Genomic DNA, 22,857 nt, shown 5'->3' with positions numbered 1-22,857 from the left:
CCGCTGCTTCGGCCTGTCTCCGCCCAGCAGCGCGCGCTTTGAGTGCCCGGCCTCAGCCCCGGCTCCCGCGCGCGGGTAGGAGTGGCGCTCAACCGAGCGTCTTCCGCGGTTTGCGATTCCCCCCAGGACACCCAAGAGTACGGCCACTTCCTTCTTTCTGCCCACGCTAGGGACTTACTCCTCTATTGGCCTGGCTTCCCGTCAGGGTCTCTGGCCGCGTTGCCCCAGCGTGATTTCTCTTCAGGGCGCGGTTGCGGGAGCCTCGCGCGGGAGCTCTGTGCCCATGAAGATACCGCTGGTGACTCTCCAGCCCCGCCACCATGAATGGGGCCCTGATCCCCCATACGCCCATCGCTGTGGACTTCTGGAGCCTGCGCCGGGCTGGTCCCGCGCGGCTCTTCTTTTTGTCCCACATGCACTCGGACCACACCGTGGGTTTGTCTAGCACCTGGGCCCGGCCCCTCTACTGCTCCCCAATCACCGCTTACCTCGTGCATCGTCACCTACAGGTACGGGGGGGCCGGAGTCCTCCGAGAGCTGGGTCGAGCATTGGGTGGGATTTCCGATCTGTCACAGCCTCGGACTCTAGAGTAGGGGCCAGGAGGACTGATTTTTACAAATGCGGGAGTTGTTCGAACCCAGAAACGCGTCTTTAGCCCAGAATGGGAGTGTGGCTTCTTGGCTGGCCCACTTGGGAAGTTTCAGCTATAAGTTGGGGAGATCTTTCCAGTCCAGCCAAGGAAACTGTAGCTACCTTTTCAGATAAACTAGGCCAGTGTTTCCCTAGTGTCGTTAAGAATCCACCTAATGTGCTGGGTGACACATTCTCCAGCGGCCACCGCCCCTCCCCCCCCCCCGCAACCCCCCAGTAGATCTAGCTGGTGCAGGTCCTGGAAATCTGGTTGGAAGTTTTTTTAACGGGTGCCCCCAAGGGATTATTATCAGGAATGTTTGAGAATTGCTTGGCTAGAGTGTTTTTAGACTCTTAATTTAAATTGTACAAAGGGTGGGAGGGGAGAGTGGGAGGAAGAAAGGAGGATTTGAGGGGACTCTCCATTATACCTTCTGCTCCAGGGTGGCTTAGGATATCGTCTGCTTCCCCTGATTCCGGTAAAGGGTTAGTTCCTGATCCAGGACAGTATCAAGGAGGAGATTCTGTGTTCACTAGAATGACCAACTTTTTCCTCAGGTACCTAAGGAGTGGATCCGGGCCTTGGAGGTTGGTGAGAGCCATGTCCTGCCTCTAGATGAAATTGGGCGAGAGACCATGACTGTAACCCTCATGGATGCCAATCACTGCCCTGGCTCTGTCATGTTTCTCTTTGAAGGATACTTTGGAACCATCCTCTATACAGGTGGGCCTTCCAAGGGGTCGCTTCCACCTTCCCAGCCTAGATACTACTTTTCTTGAGCAGCCTTAACTCAGAAGTCTGGAGGCCTCCTAGCTCCATCCCATATGACCACAGTGACCCTTTCTCAACTGATTTCCCACTCTTTAAGGTTTCAAACCTTATTAAGAATAATAAAAACAGAAGCAGAACGGAGACCTTTCCAAAAAGAAGCTATACTATGTTAGTGCCAGACTTCCTATTTAGTTTTTCCACAGGCTGGTAAGCAAATTTCCATCAGCTATTGGAAGCCTGGAGAAGCTTGTGTTTCATACTTTTGTCTCAGACTCTCTGCCCCCCCCCCCCCCCCCCCCCCCCCCCCCCCATTCTTCTTCTAGGTGACTTTAGGTATACACCATCCATGTTAAAGGAGCCAGCCCTGAAACTGGGGAAACAGATCCATACCTTATACCTAGACAACACCAATTGCAACCCAGCCTGGGTTCTTCCTTCCCGACAAGAAGCTGCCCGCCAGATTGTTGAGCTTATTCGAAAGCACCCACAACATAACATAAAGATTGGTATGTGGTTTCCTTTCCTTTTTCTTTTACCCATAGCTAGTGAATCTTGGGTTTTGGGGGGTTTCTCATATCTTTCAGGTCTTTGTAGATCCCCCCTTCTGCATGAAACCTTATTTAAAATTGCAGTCTTCCTGGGGTGCTTGGGTGGCTCAGTCCGTTAAGCCTCCGACTCTTGGTTTTGGCTCAGGTCTTGATCTCAGGGTCGTGAGATCAAGCCCTGCCTAGGGCTCCATGCTAAGCTCCCAGTCTGCTTAAGATTCTCTCCCTCTGCCCCTCCCAGTCGCCCAGCACTCCCCTCACCCCCGTGCGCACTCTCTCTAAATAAATCTTTTTTTAAAAATTGCAATCTTCCCACCATCTCTACTCTGACATTCCCAACTCCTGATTCCCTATACCAACTCAACTTTTTCATTCTTTAATAGCGCTTATCATCTTCCAGTATATTCTATCCATATTTTAATATGCTATTGCTTATTATTTGTCTGTTCTCCACGTCTCCTGCCATACACACGGACTACTTGAGAGCATGGATGGAGGTAGGAAGGAGTCTTGCTTGTGGAACAGAGAAGTGGCAGTATGACAGGCACACAGTGGGTGAGGAGGCTGTAACGGTAGGAGGGGCTGAAGTGCTTGCTTGTAAGCTTGAACTTGGTCCTAAATGTAATCCTTAAACGTAACTTGATCCAAATGGTTACATTTGGACAAAAAGCTATTGAAGGTTTTTAAATAGAAGAGGGCCAATATTGCATTCATCATCTTATAATGTATTACACAATTTACATATTGTTGTATTTGGTTTTTATTATCTGTCTACCCCTGCTAGAATGAATATAATAAGTTCCACAATGGCAGGGCTCTTTGTTTTACTTGTGGATATATCCCAAATGCTTAGATTAATGCCTGAGGAGGCACTCAATAAATATGTTATCTGAGTGAATGAAATTTTTTTTTTTAAGATTTTATTTCTTTATTTGTCAGAGAGAGTGAGCACAAGCAGGGGGAGTGGCAGACAGAGGGAGAAGCAGGCTTCCTGCTGAGCAAGGAGCCCGATGCGGGGCTCAATCCCAGGACCCTGGGATCACGACCTGAGCCAACAGCAGACACTTAACCGACTGAGCCACCCAGGCGTCCCTGAGTGAATGGAATTTATCAGAATGTAGATATTCAAGTGAATGCTGTGCTTAAAATCAGACACATTGAGAAACCAACTGTATATTTGTTCTAGCGACTCCACAATAGTATAAAACATTTGGGGGCCTTTTTTTTTTTTTTTAATTTTATTGAGAGAGGGGGTGTGAGCACACATGAGTAAGGGGAAGGGCAGAGGGAGAGAGAGACTCTCAAGCAGACTCCATGCTGAGCATGAAGCCCAATGTGGGGCTTGATCTCAGAACCCTGAGGTCATGACCTGAGCCGATCAAGAGTCAGATGCTTAACCAACTGAGCCACCCAGGCGCCCTCATTTTGGGACCTTCTAACTGGTACTTCTGATTTCAGCATCTCCTCATCCAGGTGATCCAGTAACACTCCTGCTATTTTTTTCTTCTAAAGCCCTCTTCTGATCATATTATTCCTGTGATTAAAATGAGCCATTTTCCTGCTGCACACTCTTTAACGGCTCCCCTTCACTTACAGAATTAAGTTCAAACTCCTTAGCAGTATATACGGGCCCTGTATAATACGACCCTTACCTCTCCTGTGTCATTTCTTACTAGTTCCTTTTTTGCACTTTAGTCTAAACACCGAACCATCCCTTCCCTTGCCAGGTAAACTCAGACCCATCCTTTATCTTTTATGACAACTCAGTTGCCATTTTTAGGGAAGTTTCCCTAACTCTGTCAACCGGTAGATACTTTTCTGTGCCCTCATAATACTGTGTGCATGTCTCTGACGTTGCTTCTGGGTCCCCATGTAGACTGCACTCCTTGAAGACTGAGGCTTGTGCTTATTTTCACAGTGCCTAACACCTGGTAGATGCTTTCCTTTGTTGAACCGAACGAGTGGGTGGATTCGGTGTTAAGCCCTCCCCCAACCTCCATGTATTTCAGCTCAAATGCCACCTCCTCCCTGATACACTCCCCAGTTGCCCCATTTGTGTATTTTTGTTAAACATTTGGTTGATGTATTAGGATTCCCCACTATCTCCTGTCTTTCATTGCTTGCTTTTCCCATTCCGTTGAACATGATTCAGGACTCTATAGCCTGGGAAAAGAGTCACTGCTGGAGCAGCTGGCCCTGGAGTTTCAGACCTGGGTGGTATTGAGCCCTCGGCGCCTGGAGTTGGTGCAGCTGCTGGGCCTGGCGGATGTGTTCACGGTGGAAGAGAAGGCCGGCCGCATCCATGCGGTGGACCATATGGAGATCTGCCATTCTTCCATGCTACACTGGAACCAGACCCATCCTACCATCGCTATCCTTCCCACGAGCCGGAAGATCCACCGCTCCCACCCCGACATCCACGTCATCCCTTACTCTGATCATTCCTCCTACTCGGAGCTCCGGACCTTTGTCGCAGCACTGAAGCCTTGCCAGGTGGTGCCCATTGTCAGTCGGCAGCCCTGTAGGGACTACTTTCAGGACAGCCTGAGCCCCAGGCTCTCTGTGCCCCTGATCCCGGACTCTGTGCAGCAATATATGAATTCCTCCTCAAGGAAACCAAGCTTTCTCTGGCTGTTAGAAAGGAGGCTAAAGAGGCCGAGAACCCAGGGTGTCATGTTTGACTCCTCTCAGGACACTGCTGATCAATCTCCAGCTGCCAGAGACTCAAAGAAGGCCAAGAATGAGAACCTTTCTGGGGACCTTGAGAAGCAGGCTTCCCACCATCCTTTGCAGATCAAGAAACAGTTGTCCCCGGACCTCTGCTACAAAGAATGGGATGGGGCAGTCCCTATCTCTGAGTCCCAGAAGACGGTGACTGTACGGGCCGCCCCCTTGAGTTTTTCAGTGCACTTACAGTCTACAGATGAGGAATTTCTTTCTCTAGAAACTGGGGAGGAAGTTGGTGTAGGGCCCCACTTGGGATCCAGGGGAGACCGCAATGGCTCAGCAGCCACAGGGAACCAGAGCGCCTGGCTGGCCCAGGAGTCTCTCCTGTCTCGCAGCAGCAAGGCTGCCCCTCTCCTGGCTCCTGAGTTCAGGGGCCTGGCATTAAAATACCTTTTGACTCCAGTGAACTTTTTCCAGGCACAGTTCTCTTCTAGGGGCTTTGACCAGCAAGTGGAAAAATACCATAAACCATTGCTGAAGTCCAGAGAGGAGAATGCAGAATGATACCTTTGGTTGGTCCAGCAATGCAGTGTTAAAGACTGACTGATGGCTGGAGAGGAGGTTTGTTTTCGGCCTTACTTTTCTATCTTCACAGGATCCCTATGGGCTCACCCTGGAGCAGTACTTCTCAAAGTATGTTCATTGGAGTCTCAGTGCCTACGGACTCATTAGTTTCATGGTTGACTATGTTTAAGAAACACTTTCCATTACACCCCCTGCATGGTATACATGAGCACATTAAAGGTTCCCAGAAGTCTTGCAGTAATTTAATCTGCTTAACTTTAACTCAGTATTTCTCCACCTCTTTTGAACATGCAGTCATCTTATGTGGGTGCAGAAAGAGATATGGTCTGAATCCAAAAGGGCCAGGTTATTGGGGCCGTGTGCCTGCCATTCCCCATGTCCCCTTCTCCCTCTTCCCAGATAAAAGAACCTAGGTAGTTAGGTTGTTGTTGTTGTTGTTTTAGTCAGGAACTATGTTGCTGGAGGATAAAGTGGTGATCCAGACAGCACGTTCCAATCCCGAATGTCACTGACTTGCCTGACCCCATCAAAGAGACTTCCTCTCTTTGCCTCTGGGAGGGAACAGGAAGCAGTGAAGAACCTTGGAACAGTGGAGAGAAACTCCCCCCTGCCTCCATGAGAGTTTGCAATTAGTGTTACTGGAGACTTCTCTGGAACAGAGCCAGCTAGGGGATTGGGCACCCCTCACCAAGGCCATACCTGGAACCAGCTGAGCATTAGACTTAGGGGTACAATGGCCTCCCGGCTGCCTGGAGGCCCTGACTATTTGGCTGAAATAAAGTTATAAAAGATCAAATGTGCTGCCAGATATTCCTGATTGTTCACATAGCTGGGATATTTGCTGCTCTCCCCAACCCCCACCCCCTTGGGTTGAGTAGGGAACCAGAGCACACAGCCTGTTTGTTTTAGTATCCAGGGCAGAGACCAAGGAGCCAGCTGGTGGAAGGGGTGGGGGTGTGCAGCTCTGCCCTGTCCTTCTGCTCACAGCCTGACGCCATGCCAAACCAATAAGCAGGACAGCAGATACCACAGGCTCTGAGAGAGGGCATGGGCGAGTGGAGCTGGGCACAGGGGTAAAAGCTGCTTCAGAATGCAGCCTTGGAATAAAGAAGGTGGTTTCTACTTTCAGAAGAAGATAGGAAGAGTTCAGAAAGTAAGGCCTTGCTCTTGGGCAAGCTGTGCACAGCTCTGTTTCGTCAGTGACCTTCACTGTAAGCCTCCCGTGGGCCCACTAGGAGCTGCAGCAGGGGAGGCATGTGGGGCAGCAGGAAACATGGGCTTGTCCTGGGCTCGAATCCAGGGCACCCTGGGCAAAGAGCTCCCACGCCTACATAGTGGAGCCTCTGTTCCTCATCTGTAAAACAGGGACTGCAAGACCTACCTCTCCTGGTTGCTCTGGAGGTTGGATAATTGGTAAAATTCTTAGCTCAGTGGCTGCGCCATGATGGGTATTTCAAGTATTGGTTCTCTTAGACTCTGGTTCTCTAAAGAGATTACTCCGTACGTAAAACACAAAATTTTGGAAGTCATATAAAAACAAAGAAGAAAAAGTCAATTTTAATTCCTCCATGTACATCAGTTGTTTCCTTCTAGTCCTTTTTTGTATGTATAAATGTATTATATAATTTTTTTTTCAAAATTGAGGCAATACTGTATATAGTTTCAATCCTGCATTTTACTTACTATCTTAAACATTTCTTTGTACCATTAAATATTATTTGAAATGTAATTATGAATAGTTGTATAATACCTTATATAGGTAATACCATTTCCATATTCAACATTTTATGTGCCCTTTTTTCGCAATTATACATATTACAGTGAACATCTTTATGGATCTCTCATGGCATTTTTGTTTATTTCCTTAGAGTAAATTACTGGAAGTGGGATTACAATTTTAAGTTATTTTGGGGGGGGGGGGCAGGAAAGGGCTGAGGGAGAGAACCTATGCCCAATGTGGAGCCCGATCTTACAACCCTGAGATCATGACCTGAGCCAAAATCGAGTCGGACGCTTAACTGACTAAGTCACCCAGGCACCCCTACAATTTTAAGTTCTTAATGCAAATTGTGCCCAGTTGCCCTCCGGAAAGGTTTCCTTACCATCCTTTCTGCAGAAGAGGATAGGATTAGAATACCTTGAAGATTCATCAAGTTCAAATAATGTCATTAGACTGGAACATGTGAACATACGGCAAATCATCTTGTGTGTTAATAAATATTTACTGGGGCTGTGTGGGCAAAGGCTTAGCCTGAGCTCCTTCAGGAGCTAGAGCTGTCTCACTTCTCTGCTACCCAAAGGTGGCTGGGAGAGATAAGGTAGTCTTCATACAAGGGCCCCCAGATTGGTGTTATCTTCTAGTGACAAGGGAACCTGTCTACTCTGGGCCTGTGCTGTGTCACATGCATTCCTTGAAATGGGATCTCTGTGAATTCAGATGGGGGGGGTGGAAGCAAATGGCTTTGAGGAATTTAGTTGTTGATGGCATGTTTGTGTTTTAATAATGGGAAAATTTTCTTTTTTTTTTTTTTTTTAAAGATTTTATTTATTTATTTGAGAGAGGGAATGAGACAGAGAGAGCATGAGAGGGTCAGAGGGAGAAGCAGACTCCCTGCCGAGCAGGGAGCCCGATGTGGGACTCGATCCCGGGACTCCAGGATCATGACCTGAGCCGAAGGCAGTCGCTTAACCAACTGAGCCACCCAGGCGCCCCAATAATGGGAAAATTTTCTAAAGTAAATTTGTCTGGCTTATAATAGAGATTGGCAGTTACCTTATTTGATATCTCAATAGTCTCACGTAAAAGTGCTACACTGCATATATCTGTAAGTAGCCAGTTTTTTTTTAAGATTTTATTTATTTACTTACTTGAGAGAAAGAGACAGCGTGTGTGAGGGAAGAGGCAGAGTGGGAGGGAGAGAGAATCCCCAGGCAGACTCCCCGCCAAGTGTGGAGCCTGACATGGGGCTTGATCCCACGACCCGATCATGACCTGAGCCAAAACCAAGAGTCAGCTGCTTAACCAACTGAGCTACCCAGGCACGCCTTAGTTTATTTTTAGAATCTCAGGATGATCGCACAGATCTGAGATCTTACAATTAGGCTTGAGGATACCGGGAGAAAGGAATTCCCTAGAGATCAATTAGTTGTTTCATGATCTGTGGGAAAACATGTACTTTTCTACAAGGAGATGGACAGTGGCTTAAGTCCCTTTAGAGAAAAAAAATCTGCCTGGCTGGCTTTGAGGGGCCATCTCTCACTCCCTTTGTGGTAGGAAATAGGAGATAAGCGAGTCTGCTTATTCGAGGAAAGAGATTTGGACTTGGGTTCTCTGTGTCAAGTCCACTCCCAGGGAGATCGTTCTCTCTGCATTCTTGGAGTGGTTCTTAAACAAGAGAAATCCCACCTGGGAGACCATGTTTACGTATTGTTGATGCTACCACTACTGAATAGCTGTCAATTTCTTACCTGTCTCCCACCCTTCACCCTCCCTAATCACTACCACAACAAGCTGTTTTGTCTTGGGTTCATGGTGCTTCCCACTTCCTCCTCCATGGAACACCCCACCACATCAATACAGAATAATTCTGCTTGCCATTATAACCTAAACCTACAACTCCTGTGGGATTCTCAGAATGGTTAAGCTTGTCTTTATTTTGACCACAGTGCTTTCATTTAGCTGTACCCTTCCACCTTGACTATCTCCTTCCTAGATAACTTCCTCTTCTTTGAACACATCCTTAACCCACTGGATGCTCCCAGAATCTCAGGCTTGGTTCCTTTCCTGGACAGATGGCTCATTGAATCATCTTTCAATCACAAAAAAACTTCTGGCAAGCCTTGGGTTAGTCTTTCCCTTATAATATTCAGATATTAAAAACCACAATTAGGGGCGCCTGGGTGGCTCAGTCGTTAAGTGTCTGCCTTCGGCTCAGGTCATGATCCCGGGGTCCTGGGATCGAGCCCCATATCGGGCTCCCTGCTCGGCGGGAGGCCTGCTTCTCTCTCTCCCACTTACCCTGCTTGTGTTCTCTCTCTGGCTGTCTCTCCCTGTCAAATAAATAAATAAAATCTTAAAAAAAAAAAAAAACAAAAAAACAAACCACAATTATATTATGGCTATTTTACCAATCCTGAATCCTCCCATCAATTTTCAATAATTTTGGGGAATGGAGGATGAAAAGTTTGTCCTCCGTGCTATAATCCCATTCTTAATGTGTTCACTGTAATGTGTGTTTCTGTAGAACCAAGAACATTGGGTCCAGCTCACTCACCCTACTAACCGGGCTCCATAGAAACAAAGCATCAAGGTGGATCTAGACTGCTGTACAGAATGAGTCAGGGATATAAGGTTTGGAGAAAACCTGCTAAAAGGTTTTGAGCACCTAATTCCTAAACTGAGGAGGAGCCCCACCAACCAACAATTCTCTGATACCAGTTGGGTGTCCTATAATTCAACTCAATTCTGACACTCTCTACCTGGAGATAGCCTCCACTCCCAGAGGTGAATGGCTCAATCCTACAAGACTGCTCTCTTCCCCTTCAGACACCAGTCACAAGTCCAGGTTGTCGCCTGTGCTTTTGACCACTGGCTATAGATTGGAGGTTCCAACGACTCCTCCTTGGGTTTGATTCATTTGCTAGAGCAGCCCACAGAACTCAGAAAAACATTTTACTTACTAGATCATTGGTTTGCTATAAAAGGAACTCAGATGGAAGAGATGCTTAGGGCAATGCGGAAAGGGCGAGGAGCTTCCATGCTCTCTGAGCATGCCACTCTTCCCAGATTTCCAAGTGTTCACTCCTTCAGAACTCTGTCCTTACTCTGGATGACTTCAACATTCCAGCCTCTCCGGTTCTTTGACCTCCTTACCTCCAAAGACTTTATTTCTGTCTTCCTCACCACCGTGTCATTACCAGAAATTGAACTACATCTGAAATCTCAATTTTAAATCTTTTCTCCCAGCTTATTTTTTTTTTAAAGGCTTAAAATGTATTTTAATAAGTTGATGCTGACTCCCAGCTTATTTACTAAAGTACCTCCATCGTCAATGTAAGCCCGCTCTGAGCTTCACTTCCCACCTTGACCCGACTGCATCCCATGATCCATCGATATAATACAACTCCCTTGCTCTCTCTCGCTCAGACACACTTGCCTTGAAAAACTCAAATTCTGAATAAATTCTACTATCTATCTGTTCTTTGCCTGTACTGGAGCAGCTAAATGCTGTTGGAGAAACCCCTAACCAGGCTGACTGGTTTCATTTTAAATTCATGACCTCAGGGGCATCTGGGTGGCTCAGTTGGTTAAGCAATTGCCTTTGACTCAGGTCATGATCCCAGGGTCCTGGGATCAGTCTCCCTGCTCAGTGGGGAGCCTACTTCTCCCTCGCCCTTCCCCTCTCCCTGCTTGTGCACTCTCTCTCTCTCTCTCTGTGTCAAATAAATAAAATCTTTAGGGGCGCCTGGGTGGCTCAGTTGTTAAGCGTCTGCCTTCGGCTCGGGTCATGATCCCAGGTCCTGGGATCGAGCCCCGCATCGGGCTCCCTGCTCAGTGGGGAGCCTACTTCTCCTTCTCCCTCTGTCTACCACTCTGCCTACTTGTGCTCACTCTCTGTCAAATAAATAAATAAAATCTTTAAAAAAAAAAAAATCTTTAAAAAAAAAAATAAATAAAATTCATGACCTCATACATCAAAATGGCCTTCCATTCTGCTAAGCAATCCTATTATGTTTCTTCAGTGGGCTTGGTTTCCAGTTGTCCCTTTCTCTTGGCTCTCCCTCCCCTCCACACTACCATCTGTCAGTAAATCCTGTTGACTCTACCTTGAAACATATCCTGAATCTTATTTCTTTTCCCCATCTTCACCTCTACCACCTTTGTCCAAGCAGCCTTTGTGTTGTGTCTGAGTTATTGCAAGAGCCTCTTAAATGTTCTACCTGCTTCCAACATCGCCCTCTCCCCTGCAGACACTCAATCTGCTACTCACAGCAGGCCTGATATAAATTGTCCCAGGTTGCTTCTCTGTTCAAATCCTCCAAGGTATTTCCAGCTCACCCAGAATAAAACCCAAAGTTCTTACCACGGTCTTCCTGGCCCACGTGTTCTGCCGCGCCCTTCACTTACACTCTCCAAGTCTGCTGACCTCCTTGTGGTTACTCCAGCGCCAGGCAAGCTCTCACCTCACTTTTTTCCCTCCCCTTACCAGGCCCTCCATTCAGATACCCACATGGTTTCCTTACCTCCTTCAAGGTTTTGCTCAGCAGGGCTATTCTTGGTCATCTTATTTAAAATTGCAACCACCTGGCCGGCCACTCCCTCTCTCCCTTCCTTCCTTTTTCTCCATAGAGCCCTTACCACTTTCTAACATACTCTAACATTTACTTACTGAGGTTGGTGTGTACCTCACTGTACTGGAATGTAAACTCCAGGACTTTTTTTTTTTCCGTTTCTTTTGTTCACTGTTGCATCCATAATGTTTCGAACACATGGCAAGTTCTTAATAATAAACATGGTGGAATGATGAATGAATCTAGAAAAATGGATGGATTGTTCATCCTTGAGGCAATCTTCCCTCAATAAATACTGTTTCTCTCAAACAGGAAATAAAGCAAGTTCTTAGCCCTCAAGGAGCTAACAGCTATTGAAAGCTTACCTTGGGGCACCTGGGTGGCTGAGTTGGTTAAGCGGCTGCCTTTGGCTCAGGTCATGATCCCAGGGTCCTGGAATCGAGCCCCACATCGGGCTCCCTGCTCAGCGGAGAGCCTGCTTCTCCCTCTCCCTCTGCCTACTTGTGCTCTCTCTGTGTGTCAAATAAATAAATAAAATCTTAAAAAAAAAAAAAAGAGAAAGCTTACCTTGGCAAACACTTTTTATATATTAGCTCTAAATCTCGCAACTCTCCTATGAGAAAACTAGTGTCCACAAGTTCATTCATTCATTTGCTCATTCAATAAAATTTATGGAATGCCTACCATGTGCCAGGCATGTGTTCTAGACATTGGGGATACAAAATAGTGAACAAGAACATGTCCTGCCCACATGGCATTTACACTCTAAAGAAGAGAGACAGGCAGTATACATAAAGATCAGATAGTGATAAAAGCTAAGAAAATAAAACTGGCTTATGGGTGTGGGGAGCAGTTCAGAAACAGGTCAAGGAAGGTGTGTCAGGGGATCGACACTTAAGATGAGACTCGAGTGACTAGAAGGAACCAGTCAGGTAAAGACCTGGTAGCATCAGTGCGAAGACCATGTGATGGGAATGAGTTTTGTGTCCAGGGAACATTGAGAAGAGCATGTGTCGGAGAGGGAGAAGATGAGCTCAGAGAGGGAGGCAGAAGTGGGGTCAGAAGTGACTTAGGGGTTAAAGTAAGCAGTTTGGGCTTTAGGTATAATAGGAAGCTACTGGAGTGCCTTACAGTGTGTGTGTGGGTGTGTGTGATATGATTTGATACGTATTTTGAAAGCAACAGATGGAGAATGGGGCAAGAATGAAAGCAGGCATACGAGTTAGGAAGGTCTTGCAGCTGTGAGATACTGGTGAGCTAAACTTGGGGCTTCTGGAAGAAAGGGGATTTGCATTGTGTCTGGCTATAAATCTATTAGAGAAGCCTCTTTAGCACAAGCAGCTACAGAAATAAAAGACATGACTTTTCCACCACCATAGCTTTCACAAAGGAGATATATATACATATGTATCTCCACAAATATATACATACTGATATTTGGGGGGAGTAAGGAAAGAGAAGAAGAAAATAATGAATTTTACAAGTAACTAAAATACTTCATGAATTAACACTACTTCCTATAATAGACATATTTTACAACTATGTACTTAAGAGAAAGAAACATGTTTTACTTGCTTTGGAGTCAACACAAGCCTTGGGGTTAAAGGTTATATTTTCTGAGAGATTAGGACTCTTCAGTAAAAACAAACAAAAAATTATTTATCAGAGCATACTTAATTTTTAAATTGTTTAAATTATTATAAAGTTTTGACCATAAAATTGTATTGGGAATAATATTAGTCCTGATTTTTTTTTTAAAGATTTTATTTTATTTATTTGACAGAGAGAGAGAGAGACAGCTAGAGAGGGAACACAAGCAGGCGGAGTGGGAGAGGGAGAAGCAGGCTCCTGGCCGAGCAGGGAGCCCGATGCGGGGCTCGATCCCAGGACCCTGGGATCATGACCTGAGCCGAAGGCAGACGCTTAACGACTGAGCCACCCAGGCGCCCCAGTCCTGATCTTTGAATATCTGCATCTATGAGAAGAGATCTATAAGATATAGTAGAAAACAGTATAGTCAAATTCAGTGCGAATTGAACCTTTTTGTTTAATTCACCAATTATAATATTCCACATCCTTACAGAGGAGCACCAGAATGAACAGGTAATTTTTTGTTATTGAGTGCATCCTCTCTCTATAAGGCTCTTAGTCAATATATACATAACTAAAACCTGCACTCCCTTTTAATCAATATAGGACTGAAAAATCCATATTTATTATTAGTCTCTATCTCACTTCTGTCTGTGAAATCACAAAGTCTGTATCAGTGGAGATGAACAGTAGTGGATTCAGGATATTTTTTGGAAGTAACATTGAAGACTTTTTCTGATGGATGGAATGAGGGAGGTAAGAAGGTATTATCATCTCCATTTTATTTTATTTATTTATTATTTATTTATTTATTTGAGAGAGAGCAAGAGAGCACATGAGAGGGGGGAGGGTCAGAGGGAGAAGCAGACAGACTCCCTGCTGAGCAGGGAGCCCGATGTGATGCCAGACTTGATCCTGGCACTCCAGGATCATGACCTGAGCCAAAGGCAGTCACTTAACCAACTGAGCCACCCAAGCGCCCTATCATCTCCATTTTTAAGAATGAGGAAGGTGTGGGGCGCCTGGGAGGTGTAGTGGATTAAGCGTCCCACTCTAGATTTTGGCTCATGTCATGATCTCAGGGTCTTGAGATCAAGCTCTGCGCTCAGCAGGGAGTCTGCTTGTCCTTCTCCCTCCGCCCCTCTGCCACTCCCCACTCAAATAAATAAATAAATAAAATCTTTTTTTAAAAAAAAGAAGAATGAGGAAGGTGAAGTTCATAAGCATGCCTACTATCACCCTAGTTACTAGAAAACTCAGGATTCCTACTGATGTCAAGACTCCAAAGCTCAGTCGTTAAGTGTCTGCCTTCGGCTCAGGTGGTGGTCCCGGGGTCCTGGGTTTGAGCCCCGCATGGGGCTCCCTGCTCTGCAGGAAGCCTGCTTCTCCCTCTCCCACTCCCCCTGCTTGTGTTCCCTCTCTAGCTGTGTCTCTCTCTGTCAAATAAGTAAATAAAATCTTAAAAAAAGCCTCCAAAGCTCATGTTTTACTTCTGTACTGGACATTATGGGAGCATGGAGGTTGGTCAGGCAGAAGCCTATTTCACCTCAGAGAATTTACCCTCTAGGGTTTTGATAAGGCCCCCCCTCCTACCCACCTCCAAAGGAGAGGGCCACTTGCTAACCCCTTGATGACAGCTTACAGATTTTATAAAAGTGAGTTTCCAAAAGTAATAATAAAAAATTAAGTTAAATTCACAGCCAAAGATGACGACTGTTGAGATTTCCAAAACTCTATTCTATAGTTAACCGAATTCTGATGCTTTGAGCACCATGAATAAACAATCAGGTAATTTAGTAATTTAGTCAGCCAAATAGTTATTGGTACTGACCACATATCAGGAATTGTGTTAGGCAAGGGATACTTCATTAGGGCCTTTTTGATTTCTGAGTCTGCAGGAAGTGCAAAATGACTTAGCACAAATAATAGTCAATGATTGAATTTCGATTTTCTGTCCTGAATCATAGCCCTCTCCCTTGTGGGTCTCTGTGTCCCTTCCCAGAGCATTTGTTTTGGCTTTGGCTTTTGCTTAGAATTGGGAATAGGGAGAGACATATGGAGGGCAGGTGCTAAAAGCTTGTGTAACAGTTGGTCGAAGGTGAGAAGCTACAGAATGGTGGAGACATGATAATGAGACATGACAATGATCCAGGGAAAGAGAGAAAAGCACTATCCCTTGGTTTTGCTGAATAAAGAGTTGGTATATGGAGAAAGTGAGAGAAAGATGGTCATGTGTAGATAAGGAAGGAAACAGAAATGATTAGGGGGAAGGAGGGTCTGAGGAGGAATAAACATGGTTGTAGAAGTATTTAAGGCATTGCTCTTCTCCCAGAAGGCTCTGGATTGACTCTTGAAAATTAGGAAAGTTAGGGATCAAGTCTCTTGCTCATTATCTCTAAATCCTGCAAACCCCCTTCCCCTCCCCTTTTTTTGAAGTGAAATTCACATAACACACAATTAACCATTTTTTTATTTATTTGACAGAGAGAGAGCAAGAGAGGGAACACAAGCGCGCGGGGGGGGGGGGGGGGGGGGAGGGGGAGAGGGAGAGGCAGGCCTCCCACAGGGCAGGGAGCCCAGATGCGGAGCTCAATCCCAGGACCTCGGGATCATGACCTAAGCTGAAGGCAGACACTTAATGACTGAGCCACCCAGGCGCCCCACAATTAACCATTTTAAAGTGTACAATTCAGTGGCATTTCATGCATTCATAATGTTAACTAGTTGTATTTGACTCTTTCTCTTTAATCCCACAGCCATGGCCTCTTTCCAAACTCCCTTTCCACCCAAAGCCATCATTTCTGCTGGGACCCAGTCCCCAAAATGTCCTATTTTGACACAAAAAGAAAACAAGACCAGCAAGACTTACACTTGAGAGCAGGGAAGCCATTTCCTACTTGCAATCCCACTATTCAGCCCAGCAACCACCCCAGCTTTAGTGGGGAGATGCTGGGGAGGATAAGAAGTGTGGGAGCCATTAGGGGACCAAACCTTTTTACCATACAGAGGAGGGACTCACTTACCTGATTATCCTAACACAGGTGGGTGCTTCACTTCTCTGCTCTGTATACCACACTCATCTCTGCCTGGTTTTAGTTTCTAACCCCATGGCTCTCTGGTGGCCTAGCGCAGACCGATAACTCCTTCCCAAGGAGTACTTGTCATACTGAAGAGCTCGTGTACATTGTATACGATAATGTAACAGCATATTTATTCTGTTCACATGTTGCATGGAAAAGGTACTTAAAGATAGTTACTAAAGACAAATAACATCTCACTGATGGCCTGGCTGAAATAGTGCTGTCTTCTTTAAGTCCCTGTTCAGTCAATAGTAATACTTCTAGATGCTTCTGCAAGTGATCTCCAGACAGTTAACTGCTATATTCTTGAGCACTTATAATGCCACTTTGAGGACCAATCTCAGACTTGTTATAACTGTTCCTAATTTATTTCCTTAATTAGATTGTGAAGCCCCTGAGGACACAGAATGTGCTTTATTCATTTTTTATTCTGCCTAACTGAATGCCTGGTACTTATTATTCAGTCAATAAATCCTGGAAAAAAACGTTTTTTAAAAAGTCCTATTTAGTCCCCATCATACATGCTGGATTTGCCCTCTATGAAACCAGTTAAGGGTCCAGAACAACTTTTCCTGGCTTATTCCTGTGGGAAGTGTTAAGAGAGCAAAGTGATTCAGTTCATGATTTCCCAGACGTTGCTGAAGTGGACAGCAGGAACCCAAGCAGCTTCCTTGGATATTAGGGACTGAATATGGGAATTGACCAGAATAGATTCTATCACCCAGTTGGATCAAACCATCCTTCCCAGTTTGTCGGTCACCACTCATACTAGGAAAAATCCTTTGTAGGAATCACATTGCTTCTGCCCCATCACATTGCACCATGCCACTTAAATTGCTCTTACCAAAATCAACAGGGACCTTCTCACTGCAAATCCACTGGCCTCTTTTCCATCCTTATTCTCTTTTACTCTCAGAACATTTGGATACCACCAATTAGCTCCTTTTTCTAGAAAAGCTCTCCTACTTCTCTCCTGTGTCACTTAAGAATGATTTTTGGCAGCAAAGAACAGAAAACTTGTCTCACGGTGTTCTTGAAACATACGAACATTTATTTACTTAAAAAGTCCAGAAGCAGTGGGCACTCCCAGGTTCATTCAGAAGCTTACCTCTGTCGTCAAGGACCCCTTCTTTCCATCCGTCTCCTTTGCTGTCCTCAGCATGTTGACTGTCTTCCATCTTTGTTTGCTGTCACATTTATGGTCACAAGATGGCTATGGCAGCTCCAAGCCTGGTGTCTTCATTCCTTTGTCTCAGCAAAAAAGAGAGGCAGGAACAAAAGAATTTCTTCTGTGAAGGTCCTGTCTTTTTTATACAAAAAGAAAATTTTTCCTATGAGCCTCCCATTAGACTTCTTTTCCTATTTCATTGACCAGAACTGAGTCTATACCCACTCCTAGACTAGTCATTGGTGACAAGAAATGGAATTACCAGGATTGGTTTGGACCACTGTAATTTATTTCCTGATTTGGTGAGAGGAAGTTACCTTCTTTGAAATCAAAGGATCTTCCTTCTATTTGAACAAAACTGGGATTCTACTAATATGGGAGAAGTAACATAGGGAATGGCTTTTGGACAAGTGTGGCAGAGACTGGCCTAATTTTTACGAAGTCATGTCTCTTGGGCACATAGATAGTGTCACCTCCTAATCACTGTAGCAGTATCCATGTTCCTGAGTTCCCACCAATGTGATGTGTGCAGAATAGATCTATGTGTTTGCTACCTGCAGGCCTGGCCTATAAAAACTTCCCACATGGGGTGCCTGGGCGGCTTAGTTGGTTAAGTGTCTGCCTTTGGCTCAGGTTATGATCTCAGGGTCCTGGGATCAAGCTCCGCATCAGGCTCTCTGCTCAGCAGGGAGTCTGCTTCTCTCTCTCCCTCTGTGCTCTCTCTCTCTCTCAAGTACATAAATAAAAATCTTAAAAAAAAAAAAACTTCCCACACAAATAATCCATATTTTCTCTTCCCTTTGGTTTTTCTGGGCAGATACAAAGCATCCAGTGGAGAAATCCAATGCTCCAAGGAATGGTGAACCTGCAAGAATCAAGATGAGTCCAGAACATCTGACATTCAGACATGCTAAAAAAGACAGAGGAGCTTGAGGGGCGCCTGGGTGGCTCAGTCGTTAAGCGTCTGCCTTCGGCTCAGGTCATGGTCCCAGGGTCCTGGGATCGAGCCCTGCATGGGGCTCCCTGCTCCACGGGAAGCCTGCTTCTCCCTCTCCCACTCCCCCTGCTTGTGTTCCCTCTCTCGCTGTGTCTCTCTCTCTGTCAAATAAATAATAAATAAAATCTTTAAAAAAAAAAAAAGACACAGGAGCTTGAGAAGGCCCCCACTGACTAAATCTGGAAAGTTTTAGCACCCAAATAATTAAGGACTGTAAAGAATTACAAACCATTGAAAAACATAGTAATCCATGAGTCTATATCATTATTAGATAACTAACTAATAAGAGATAAGGGAGGATTGGTACAAGTAAGAATCATCAATAGATGCTAAATCTAAGGGAACACGTTTAATGAGGAGCAGGATATTTGCAGGGTCTAAGATGTCTCTCCACAGATTACTTATTACAAGGAAAAAATAGTAAATATACTGTGGGGGAATCAGACACCTCAACAAGGTGACCAAAATTATTATCACCCAATGAGGGACAGAGACATCATCTGACTTTGGGTTTGACATCCTGAGAAGGACACAATATCACTTATGCAGTATTCTGGCCAGGAATGGATAACCGGGATCTAATAATGAATAAATGTGAGACAAACATGAACAACAAATCGGAAATGAGGAACATTCTCTTGTCCAAACAAAGGGGGTGGGCTGTACTCCTCAAAAATATCAAAGGCAAAGAAAAGCTAAGGAACTGATGCAGATTAAAGGAGACTAAAGAGACATGCAATATATGATCCTAAATTGGATCCTCTACTCGAAGGGGAAAAAGGGTAAGAATGACATTATTGGATTAATTGACAAAATTTGGAATATGGATGGTAGATTAAAGTATGGTATCAATGTTAAGTCTCCTAGAATTGATAACTGTATACATTGTGTATGTAAAGGAATGTACGTAGGGATAAAGGGGCATGATGTATGCAATTTACTTTCAAGTGGCCAGAAAAAAATGTGTGTGTATGTGTGTTACCTATTTGAGACTACAAGTGTTAGAGCAAAAGGGGCAAAACATTAATCAACAAATTCAAGTAAAGGATATATAGGTGCTCTTTTTATTATCAACTTTTCTGTGTGTTCGGAATTATTTCCAAATAAAAGGTTTTCTGGAATCTAGATTTAAAAAATCAGAGGCTTCCCTCTTGTTTCAAAGGCTTTTTCCATGTTCTATCTCCTATCCTTTCCTTCAGACCTTTACTCTCATTTGGTTTTCCCAGTTTTACAACAGTTGGCTTCTACTTGAATTCTCTTTTCTTCCTGGTCCCTTGGATTCACTAATGTTTGGATAGTTGGACGAGTTTTTTGATTCAACTTCTCTCATGACACAGCTTTTTGGTCAACTTCTCCTAGTTAGCCTTAAGCACTGCAGCTCCTGAGCGAATTTCTTGCCTGCAACATTGAATCTAGGCTCTAGGCCCCAGAGGAATATCATACCCTAAGCGAGATTCAATGCTTCCAACTACCAACAGCTCCCTCTCCCTCTCCAGCTGCACTGATTTTGTCTAGGAGGAAATAGTTCTCCTATCCTGCCCCCTTCTCTCCAGGGTCTCTCCTTGACCAAACCCTCATCAGAGCTTTCTAATTAGGTTCTCTTTCTCTAGTCTTTACACCTTCCAGTCAGCCATCCTCCTCATTGCCACTGGCTCTCTAAAGCACAGATTCCTTCATATTACCTGTTTGGTTAAACCCCTGAGTTCTTCAGTGTCTTTAAAATCTGACTCAACCTACTTTACTAATTCCATCTCTTGCCACTTCTCTGCTGAAGTGTCAGCTCTTTCAGAGCATGGACCATGCTTTTTCTTTTTTGTTTAAATATCTCCTTTTCTGAAGTCTTCTCTGGCTCTGTCATTCAAGTCTTATATATGTCGCCATGCATTTTTTCCCCTCATTGACCGTAAGCTGAGGAAAGGCCACGTCTTATTCATTTTGCATTTGACCCAGTATCTAGGAGAGTGCCTGGAGTAGAGGAGGCATACAGTGGTTGGATGGATGAATGAATATTAGAGAGGGGGAAATAGTAGATTTTGAGGTCTCCATGTAGTGAGGGAGACTGAAGAAATGACCTAAGAACCATGAAAATAGATCAACAAGTATAAATAAGGTACAAGGAAGTAAATAGATGATGATGTAGAATTAAGTAATTAGAATAAAATGGGAGTCAATCAGGAAAGTCTTCCTCAAGTTGGATTTTGAGATGTGTTTGAAGAGGAAAGGGACATAACTTGAGATAGTAGGAGCCTAGAAGCATGTCATGGAGTTTGGTTGAGCCAAGGCATGGTAAGTAATTAGTGTGTTTGAAGCCTGTCTACTCCAGAGCTTAAGTTCTGCCTTTTTCCTGGCTCCTCCCCAAGTGGGTATGCTCGCCCACTCTCTATATTTTGATGTTTCCCAGGTCAGCCCAATGTAGGACTTTCTGTTCTAAGTTCCTGTGAAAATAAGCAAACAAAACTGCCCTGTGTGATTGAACACGTTCTAACCTTGGTCCTCTAGGGAAATAAACTTCCCTTTTCCCAATAAAATAGAACTGCTCCCAGTGCTTTAAGCCAGAAAAGAAACCCTAAGGTACTAACATAGCATTACTGCTTCTTCACAAAAGTATTAGCACATCTTTTGTGTGCGTGTGAGGAGATGGGGATCCAAAGAGGTCAAGAATGTATACTAAGTGAGATCTGAGAAATACAGTGTAATAGCAGAATCTTGACTTAGCCACACCTGTCCGCCTCCTCAAAGAGTATACGCCAACACCCATGATGCTGGACAGTCGCTCTGTAGGGTTCAGATCATTGCTGCCTCCAGCACTTGCGGGATAGAAAAAATAAACAGATTATACTACTGTCTCTCTAAAAATGGTCCCCACTTTAGGAATAAGAACATTTTATACAGCGGGAGGTACATCTGAAGTCCTAGGAAAGAATCTCTTGACTCTGGGAGATGGCAACAGTTTTTCTTTTAGGATAACCTAGGTTTTTTTTTTTTTTTTTTTAAGATTTTATTTATTTATTTGACAGAGAGAGACACAGCGAGAGAGGGAACACAAGCAGGGGGAGTGGGAGAGGGAGAAGCAGGCTTCCCGCAGAGCAGGGAGCCCGATGCGGGGCTCGACCCCAGGACCCCGGGACCATGACCTGAGCCGAAGTTAGACGCCTAACGACTGAGGCACCCAGGCGCCCCAGGATAACCTAGCTTTTACAGTGTCCATTTTCTCTGAATGCTGTGTGCCCAACGCACTCCGTTTCCTGAATACCCAGTCTTACTATCTCCTGGTAGAGGCAACAACATTATGGTACCATTCGGTCACTGCACGTTTTGAGGGGCTGGGTCCAGAGCACACCTGTTCCTTCTCACCTCCTAATGCAAACACAGGTTCCTATGGCGGGCAGCGGGAGAGTCTCCTAAGGGGCTCCTGATGTACGTGGAGGCTTCCAGATCCCCTACACGGATGCCACTCTGCCAGAAAGTCTCTAGATGGCAACGAAACGTTAGAGCCTAAACTGAAGTAATTCCTCACCAGCAGGGGGTCTTCCCGGTTAGGCACTGCCCAATCTCTGGGGGTGTCACACTAGACTGTGGTGATGTCACACTGGCTGGGATGACATTTTACAGCTGGACCCCCCTACCGCCACCAAGCACCTTTAAATCGCCGCGGAGTCTGTCGCCCGGAGGGGGCGGGGAATCCGGCCCCCGCACTCGATCCACGCTGGCTCCCCACGGAGGCCCCCCCACTCCCACTCCCATCTGTACTATGCGGTCGTCCTAATCCGCCCGCCCCTCGACACTTCCGCCTCAGTAGGTGTCATGGCGCGGGGCTGGTGAATGGTTCCCGCGGGGCGGGGCCGCCGGATGGGGGCGGCCGCTCGGCGCTCGGCTCGTCGGGTCTGGCGACAACGGCGGCTGCGGAGCGAGGGGCCCGGCGGTGGCCCCGGACGGCAGCGGGAGGCCGAGGCGGGAGCGCGCGGGGCTGAGGTGGCGGCGGCGGCGGCGGCGGCGGCCAGGGGCCGGGCGGCGGAGCGGGCGGGAGGCTGAGGGGGCTCCCCCCGCGGGACGGGCGCGGGGACGGCTCCGGGGGGCGGGGGCCGGGGCCCGGGCCGGCTCGCGCGGGGGGTATGATGACCCGGCGACGGGGCCCCGGATCTCGTCTCCTCCGCCGCCTCCTCACGGCAGCCCCAGCTCGCGGCTGAGAACCAAACCCACCGGCGGTGAGTTGGGCCGAGCGGGAAGGGGCCTCGGCGGGGAGCGAGCTCCCATCCGCTTCCCGAGGCGGGGCCGGGCGGGCCGCGGGCTCTCCGGGGCGCCCGGCCTGCGGGGGGCGCCTCCCTGGGCGCGCCCCCACCCGGGACCCGGCGCTCAGTCCTGCGGCCCGGCAGCTCGCGGCCGCGGAGGAGCTTGCGTTCCCGGGAAAGCGGGGCGGCTCCGGGCTTGTTTTCGGGGCAACTCCCCCTGCCTCCTGCCACTTCTCTTCGGGGCGTGTTGTTGTCCTCAGATGACAGGGGGCCGCCTTGCGCCTCCTCACCCGGCCGGTTTT

General features: G+C 46.3%; 2 protein-coding genes and 1 long non-coding RNA gene across 4 annotated transcripts in view; 2 read left to right on the top strand and 1 right to left on the bottom strand.

Moving 5' to 3' along the window:
• Positions 1-36: 36 nt before the first annotated feature.
• Positions 37-6,838, top strand: DCLRE1B (DNA cross-link repair 1B). Its single transcript, XM_032421148.1, has 4 exons — positions 37-509; positions 1,190-1,355; positions 1,727-1,909; positions 4,101-6,838. The coding sequence occupies exons 1-4, from the start codon at positions 321-323 to the stop codon at positions 5,177-5,179; spliced, it is 1,617 nt and encodes a 538-aa protein (XP_032277039.1). The 5' UTR covers positions 37-320; the 3' UTR covers positions 5,180-6,838.
• A 6,566-nt stretch (positions 6,839-13,404) lies between these two features.
• LOC116642633 lies at positions 13,405-22,233 on the bottom strand. The gene is made up of 3 exons (XR_004301355.1): positions 21,681-22,233; positions 17,270-17,465; positions 13,405-13,480 (listed from the first exon to the last, which is right to left on the bottom strand). It is a non-coding gene; the product is annotated as an uncharacterized LOC116642633 (long non-coding RNA).
• A 153-nt stretch (positions 22,234-22,386) lies between these two features.
• The window catches only part of HIPK1 (homeodomain interacting protein kinase 1), a 49,210-nt gene continuing 48,739 nt past the window's right edge, over positions 22,387-22,857 (top strand). Inside the window, exon 1 of one of the 2 annotated variants that reach the window (XM_032421100.1) lies at positions 22,387-22,531. The gene's annotated coding sequence lies outside the window, so the exon portion shown is untranslated. The remainder of the gene's footprint in view (positions 22,532-22,857) is intronic. The other variant, XM_032421092.1, reaches the window with a different exon arrangement.

Source organism: Phoca vitulina, unplaced genomic scaffold (assembly GCF_004348235.1).
Source record: "Phoca vitulina isolate PV1807 unplaced genomic scaffold, GSC_HSeal_1.0 scaffold2, whole genome shotgun sequence".
NCBI classification, from domain to species: Eukaryota; Metazoa; Chordata; class Mammalia; order Carnivora; family Phocidae; genus Phoca; species Phoca vitulina.
The sequence above is the reverse complement of the archived record's forward strand: the minus strand, read 5'-3'. Positions and strand labels throughout refer to the sequence as shown.

Coding starts and splice junctions, on each gene's coding strand:
- DCLRE1B (XM_032421148.1), top strand. CDS start 321: ATGAATGGGGCCCTGATCCCCCATACGCCCATCGCTGTGGACTTCTGG. Junction 510..1,189: donor TCGTGCATCGTCACCTACAG/GTACGGGGGGGC, acceptor CTTTTTCCTCAG/GTACCTAAGGAGTGGATCCG. Junction 1,910..4,100: donor ACAACATAACATAAAGATTG/GTATGTGGTTTC, acceptor AACATGATTCAG/GACTCTATAGCCTGGGAAAA.